The sequence below is a fragment of the Antrostomus carolinensis genome, unplaced genomic scaffold (assembly GCF_000700745.2).
Source record: "Antrostomus carolinensis isolate BGI_N321 unplaced genomic scaffold, ASM70074v2 scaffold14372, whole genome shotgun sequence".
Lineage (NCBI taxonomy): Eukaryota > Metazoa > Chordata > Aves > Caprimulgiformes > Caprimulgidae > Antrostomus > Antrostomus carolinensis.
The window spans coordinates 43034-51206 of record NW_010300270.1 but is presented as its reverse complement, the minus strand read 5'-3'; the positions used below and the strand labels follow the sequence as shown (position 1 = coordinate 51206).

Here is an 8173-nt window from a genome sequence, read left to right as displayed (position 1 = left end):
GAACCCTAACATGGCTGTTGCTCACAGGAAAACTGTTGCCACCGATCATCATTGCGTATATTATACCTTTTCTTATCAAGTCCTTAGGAATCAAGCAAGTAACCAGGGAAGGATTTAGCCCACCCTGTTCAGTAATCACATGCTGTACAAGTAATGAATATCATAATGTGCACTTCTTGATTCAAATACCTAAGCAAAGATGATTTGTAGTGAAACAAGTTTTGTCTGAGAAAAAGCAAGTGCTGTGGCTGACGCGGATTTTGTTATTTGCTCCAATCTATTTGTCCAGCTAACAAGGAAAATGACAGCTTTTTCTATCACTGATCTGAAACATGGTGGAGTTTTGAACAAAATCTAATGTTTAGGGATTTATTTATTATTCTGTGGACATATGTTTGAAGGACAGCATATGGAAATCAAAGTATTGTTCATAAAGAGATCCAGCCAAAAAGACATTTTTGAATTCATCACAGAACTTCACAGTTTGAAAAGAATGCTATGCATTATGTATTGGTAACAACACTACACAGACAAAGGAACACAATTTAATAATACAGAATTGTGCTCATGAGATTTCCTTTTTTTTTTTGTTAATTGGTTACTTTAGCTGACATTGTCTGCAAGCATAATGGACACCATTCTTCCTAATAGTTCCATGTTGCCAGATGATGTCTACAAACATAATGTAGTCCATTTTAATTATTTCATTTTGCTTACATCTTTCAGCATAATGCATTTTCCAAGCAAGCTAGCATTTTTCTTGATTATCTGTGTTGTGTTACGGTTTCTAAATTAATTAGGTCTCCTTCTTTCCTGGAAGTTAAAAGTTTCTTCCTTCCATTTATCTACCAGGTATGATTATGTTGAAGTGATTGATGGAGATAATGCTGAAGGACGCTTATGGGGAAAGTACTGTGGAAAAATTGCTCCCCCTCCTTTAGTGTCTTCGGGACCATATCTTTTTATTAAATTTGTTTCCGACTATGAGACACATGGAGCAGGATTTTCAATCCGCTATGAAGTTTTCAAAAGAGGTGAGAAACGATTCATTGTTATGTAGCTCATAACTTGTGATTTTTGGTTTCATCAAAAAGTTCACCATAATTCTTTGGGATGTGGGGAATTTGTGAAAATGCTTGAAAGAGAAAATTGTATTACCCTTGTCATTCCAAGGTGGGGCATGTCTTTAATGGGTGTAAATCATTATGAATCCAATGGGTCAGCTGCATCTGAAGATTGACTGCTCTGGGTGTAATGTGATAGTCTTCATCAGCTGTTTGTTTTGACCTTCTTAAAACCAAAAGCTTTCTTCCTTTTTTTTTTTTTTTTTTTTTTTTTTGGTGATAATGATTGCTATATGATTTATAATGTTACTGCCTTAACAGCGCTCTAACCTTCCAAGTCCCTGACTTATTTTGGCTAGTGTTTTGTTCTACATTCCCAAGAGAGAGCTGTGGGCTTGGAAAGGACCAGAGTACACATGGGCAGCAGATGATGTTGCTGTTGCTTTCAAAATTGTGTTTGGGAGGTAAAGGAGAGGAGAAGGTCACACTGTTTGGAGGCGTGTCCTGCTGGATGCTTGTGCCAGGGGTTCAGTGTTGGTGAGCACAGACTGTTGTATGGGGCACAGAGAAAGCCCAGGGAAACAAATGGTCCAGGATTAACCAGAACTGTAGACAGTCCCTCTTTGATAATTTTCTTTCCAAGTCAATAGCTAGAAGGGTAGTAAGTTCTCTTTTTCTTTCTATTTTTTTTTTTTTTTTGCATACATCTTCCCTATATCTGGATGGATAAAACGATTCATATATTACATGCCTGGAGAACAGAGGACCAAAACTCATAATATACAGAAAAGACAATAAACTTAACTTTAGAAAAAAATACTGACTTCAACATCAATGTTTATGTTCATATTCACAAAAGCAGCTCAAAACTCCAAATTTCCAGTACACACCACTCCCAGAGAGTGACGCATTTTCAGAAACAGTTCAAGTCCCTTTTATGCACCTAAACTAGAGCCAGATTTTCAGCTGTGTTCAGCGCATGTGCTTGATGGCAGCTGTACTGGTAATGAGGAGAAGTGCAGTAGTGAAGTCTTTTTTCTGTTGCATGCTGTTGCTGCTCTGCACAGTGCTAATTGTGGCCACAGACCTCTTGTTCACCATCTTCCCTGTCTGTGAATCCACTCTTGGCTCCCAGAAATTCTTTTGGTGACCTTCAGGGTCACATTTTTCAAGAGAACTCAGCATCCACATGACACCAAGCTTTCCTGAAAAAATATCTCTATTTATTTTGGTGTCTCTAGGAGGCTAAACTCTTGAAACTGTGTCCTAAAGTGTCTCAGTACTTATATATACAGTACCATCTTTCGCAAAGAATAAGGCTGAAACACAAGAACAAGTGAAAGAATGACCTGTGAAACAAACCTTTTTAGCAACTGATCATTTTCAAGAAAAAAGCTTTTATTTATTTCCTAATAGTGTAGTGGTAACTCAGAGCTCTGACAGGAATGTTGTGTTTATTTCCTTGTGTGGTCATTTGCATCTCTCAGTGATACACATTAACCATATTAAGATGGCATTATGAATGTGATTTTATATACACAGAAGTCAGGAAACTCAAAATTATGGCTCCCAGAGCAACTTTAACTCTACTTCGTTCCACATAAACTGTATATTAAGGCAGGAAAGTTATCAGCAGGTACAGTGTTAGAAATGCTGTGTGTACACAAAGGATACAAGTTATAGTTGCTGTGGGAACACAACCCTTTTTAACTTTTGAGTTAATGCATATATGCTATTCCAAATTTACATTTTAATTTCTGTACCAAATAAAGCTGACCAGTTTACCCTGTTATGCAGGTGAAGCTCAGTTGCTGACATCAGACTAATACGCTTCATTTTAGCATATTCACAACTTAACTCATAATTTCCTAGGTATTAGAAGTATTAAAATGATTCCAAGCCCAAGGTCCTGTGGTGCTGAGCTGCATTCCAGCACACAGTATATTTTTGCCCGTTGTTCCTATGAGAGCATCCTTAGTTTTTGAAAAGAAAGTCTGCATTACTCTACCTGTGCTCTAAGCTGAATTCTAAACTTAATGCTTAAAATGGTGCACCCCATGGAAATTGTAAGGAGAGACCAGCACACATAATGACTGTGATAAAAGCATGGGCTTTGAGAGTAGGAGCTGCCTTTACTTCTTATCCAGCTCCTTAGCCAGAAAGACACTGAAGAAGTTGAATTCCAGGCTAAAACATGAAGCCCATATTGCCCAACCTTTAGCCCATCTGAACTGTTCATCATTTTGGCCCTGTCAGTCAGCCTACCTTAGGATGGATGATTGACCTATTCACTAGAAGAGGATCTACACAGTTCACATTCAACATTTCTAATTTTAGTCGACTAAGTTTATGGTGTAAACTAAAAGAAAAGCCAGTGTCAACCAAGAAGTCAAATTATTTTCTAGCTCAGTACACCTACAAAGAGCAAATGAAATTATCCCCAATGTCGTCTCTTTTTCTTTGCTCTTTTCTCCTCTCTCTCTTTCATTCAGCTCATTTCTCTTCCTTTATTTCATATGCATGAACACATGTAGTTTCTCCACCTCAGAAGCACGCATTCTGTCGGGTCTCTGCTAGAACCTTTTTTGCCTCATGGAGTTCCTTGTAGCCTCCTGAAGCTTCTTCACAGTGTCAATAAAGGGTCAAAATCTGTGGAGGGCATTTTAGTGAGGCAGCTCTTCTGAAAACAGTTTTTGTTTCTTGCACCAGATTGATTTGAACATGTTTGAAATAAAGCAAGATGGTATTGAGATACCATGTGTGAGTGTGAGGAGCCTGACAATTGTGCACTCACACAGCCAGGATCTGGCTGTATTTAATAAAGCAATAATGATCCTGGCTTACATTTTATATTGCATCTTTTATTGGATTCCAAGAGGAGTACAGAGCACTTTATGCTATGAATGGCATAACAAAGCTATTTTATCCTGGAACAGCAGCTACTGGTGGGAGTGAGGAGCAACAGCCAGAATATAACCCTCTGTACATGACAAGAAGACAAGGGAATGACAGGGAGAGAAGAGAAATAGCCAACTAATGTGTAAGGGGTGATTTAATTATAGGCAAAATGTAACTTTACAAATTGGAATGGGTCAGGTTGCATGAGCGTTAATATCTATATATTCCAAAATACTCCATGAAGTGTTCTGAATATTGATGTGATAGCTCTAGCATTTCCTGTCAGTGTCTGATGAAGGACAAAATTACCTGAACTGACTAAATTCATTCAGACCTCTTACATGCTGAATTTAGCTGGGAGGCGGCCAAATCTTTGAGGGGTATATGTTTGGCACATTCAGAAGGAAAATATTTTCTGTGGTGAAATAAGAATATTCATATGTGCAACAAGCCAGACTGACTGTTTTCCGTCAATGTTCTGTGTTAAGCATTGGAAATCCTCTAAGGCTCCTGACTGGATGCTGAGCATCCTCATTCAAACTGAAAGCTCACACACACTCATCCTCCAGCACAGACCTGCTTGTTGCAATCAAACTATGTTGCCTGTGTCCTTCCTCTACTGCATGTCCGAAGACCTTAGTCAGAAATATCCTACTCAAACTCCCCAGGTCAGCTGCTATCCACCAATGCCCCAAATCCTGTAAATCACTTTCCATTAAATTTGGAGTGTCAGAAGTCAGAGAGGGGTACCTTGCTGACCTTGTGGGAGAATGTGTGGGCAGTACCTGCGGCTTACTTCTGAGCGCACCTGCAGATATGGGATCTACAGAGAGGATTCCTGAGGGACCTAAAGAAAGGAGAAATGTGATCTGTCAACAAGAGAGGGACTCCAGATTTAGTTCCCTGTATTTACAAAGACAAATACAGTGATCTGGCCTTGTATACCCTTGCATCTTTACTGCCACTTTCCTGCTCCACCAAGAGCACTGTTTGGAGCATCCCATTATGCCATGGTGGGAAGATCAGGGAGAGCTGTTGTGTCAACATTGCCATTAGATGACTTCTAGCAACACTGCCTGTAATCACACAGTTTATCATGCCTGCACTAACAGCAACATTTTACTGGTGCACCTGTGTCAACACCACTCAGAATGAGTCACTCACCCTTGGTACATGTACGAATTACCTTTCACATTTAGTTTGTCAAGGAGGCATAGGTCACATCTGGCAGTTACTGAGTCGGTGCTCCAGGAACCTGAAACCACTACTCCCTCTACTGAATTCACTTATCCGCTTTCGTAAAAAATTCTATTTCACCAATAAAAGCCTGTCAGCCATAAGATTTAAAGATTTGAGCTTCCAGGGGCTATAATTATTTCTCTAGGGCTCTGTTGAGATTTCTGCAGCTTACACTTTCATTGTTCCCACATGACTTTGTATTTGTCATAATTTTTTCTAGAGCTGGTACAAGTTTTCATATTGTTCTGTAGAAATTGAAAATTAGAGATCAGACAGTATAAGCAAATTGTGCTTTAAAACCTGACTATCAATAATAGGAACAAGCTGGCTGAATGATTAATGCAGTGATTAAAATGAGGTGTTTCATTGAAAAGCCACCTTTGCTGCTGGAGAGACAATACGACCTAATTTGTTTTCCAGCTAACTACTTTGCTTAGTAGCATAGTGCTAACCCAAGTGATTTTTCTCTCTCTTACAGGACCTGAATGTTCCAGAAACTTTACTTCATCAAGTGGAGTGATAAAGTCCCCTGGATTCCCTGAAAAATATCCCAATAGCCTTGAATGCACTTATATTATCTTTGCACCAAAGATGTCGGAGATTATACTGGAATTTGAAAGCTTTGAGCTAGAACCTGATTCAAATACTCCAGGGGGAGCGTTCTGTCGCTATGACCGATTGGAAATCTGGGATGGATTCCCCGATGGTAAGAGAAAAATGGACTGTAATATGCATAACCATTACTTCGTAGTGGGCTGCAGAAGGCATATTCTAATTTTTTAAAATATCATAGTAGAGATGTCCTTGCTTGATTTATCTGAAATGAGATGAATTAAAGAGGAATGGGGGAAATGCTCTGTTAATTCATTCAGTAAAGCATATCACAGTGTGAATGATTTTTTTATGAAATATGTTTAATTTTGAACAGTTGGCTTGGGGGAAATGTCTGTTTTTAGAGGGAATATGTGACAGACCTCCTACTCTAAAATAAATTAAATATGAAACCTTATAATGGGTTGCTAAACTTTCACAGCTAACACATGAGTATTGTCCAGAAATTTCCAACAACTTGCACAAACTGGACTTCTGGTACTAACCCACCAGCTTGCAGAGGAACTTGATTACAGACCAGCTGTCAAAGCAGAGAATTTATTTGCCACAGAAAATGTGGTGTCCATACAATTGAAATCATAGCGACTTAATCATAGTGACTAAAGATTACCCAGTATCTCAGTATAATTATAAATAAAGCTTTTATTGATGCTACAGTAAATAGGTATGTGCTCTTTAACATATACTTGGTTTTCCTTTTTGTTTTATGCTTGATGGGTTTATCATGGCTTTTTTCAACCCACTCCAATAAATAGTGAGGAAAAAGCCATAACAGTAGCTGAAAGACCATTTAGTATTTAATGCCTCAGCTAGGAAAACAGTATTGTAACACTACAATAATGATGTCTGGAGCATTTAATAATAGGTTTATTTGTACATAGGCCAAGTCTGTCCAAGCTGAATTCCTGTAGAACCTGCATTTAAACTGACATGTGAAAAGATGATCCAATCAATCAATTTATGCGTAATATTACCAAAAATAAATGTATTATTCTTAGTATTAGAGGGTTTGAAAGCAGTAATTTCCTGGTTCAAGAAAGCAACTGAGCCATACTAAAGAGCAATTAACAACATATATTATCAGCCTTCCAATTCCCTCACAAACTGTCCAAACCCAAAATGATCCTGGAATCCGATAAGGGTGTTTACATGTTTTTGTAAATATCCAGTTGAATTTGTAGGCTAGAAAGAAATGTTTCCTTAGATACAAACTGTTGTATCTAATTGGAGGTGGTATCTAGACAAAAGTATACAGATAATAGTATCTAGATAAAAGTGTCCAGATAATCTTGAAAAAAAAAAAAAAAAAAAAAGAGAGAGAAAGGAAGGCAAAACAAATCTAATTTGCATGCTCATGGAAGTTGTAAATTTCCAAAAAATATTAGACAGTATGGTTGCCTTTGAAGGGAGGCTCATCCAGGATGAGTCTTTCAGTCATTTGTCAATTTCCCTTTAGTCCATGAAAAAATATTCTGAAGCTACATCTACACTGTTAACTAAAATGAGGCCAAGGCATGGTTGTGTGTACTTCTGAATTGCTGGCACACTCCCTTGCACAATTTTAGCCCATGGCAGTTTGCACTTTCCCAAGCAATTCCTAAGCACAGTTTGGAGGATAACAAAAGCTGGGGGTCATTCCCACCAGGCACATTGGACATAGCCATCCTGTTCAGAGGGAGTGAGCTGTGTCACAGTTACTCTGATCCCAGGAACAGTCCCTGACCACTGGCTGCAGGTCCAAAAGGTGGTCCCTGGCCTGCTCTATTTAGACATAGCCATAAAAAAATAAGCTATTTTGCTTTGTTGTACTGCATTGCTGCTCACGTACCCAGTTGTGTTACAGGTTAAAGCCCCCATTGCACTACGCTGATATAAACATGAAGTAGAAGGATTTTTTAAATGTTCGGAAAAAATGTTTATCCTTCAGTTCAAATCCCCTGCTCCACAGCAACACAGCTGGGGTTTGTCAGGATGATGGTGGTGTTTTAATAGGACACACAGAACAGTTTGATGAAAAATAGTTGTGGCCACAACCAGGGCAGAATGAGAGGGACAGTCCCCTGAACATGCTACTCTCACCCAGCTCTGGAAACCAGGTGTCAAAGTTTGAGCCAGGCACTGTAAGTCCCCCTGTTCTCAGCAGAGAGCGGCACCCCACTCTGATCTGTTGCAGACATCTACTTTAGGGCAGTTAATGGACCTCTGGAGATGCTTATCTCATTGACTGTACAGGGAGCTATGGATCACTAACTCAAACATAAACTTTACATACCTAAGTTAGAGCAGATGAAACCCAACATAAGTGGAAAATGTTTGCACTGTAGAATTTGATCAGCTACAGTCACTAGAGATCAGCAGGA

General features: G+C 38.9%; 1 protein-coding gene across 1 annotated transcript in view; it reads left to right on the top strand.

The window, feature by feature from the left end:
* Positions 1–852: 852 nt before the first annotated feature.
* The window catches only part of LOC104521166 (neuropilin-1), a gene marked incomplete at its 5' end in the record, with an annotated part of 47707 nt that continues 40386 nt past the window's right edge, over positions 853–8173 (top strand). The window contains 2 exons of the mRNA XM_010163081.2: positions 853–1034; positions 5680–5907. Of these exons, the coding sequence (XP_010161383.2) occupies positions 853–1034; positions 5680–5907 (410 nt within the window). The remainder of the gene's footprint in view (positions 1035–5679; positions 5908–8173) is intronic.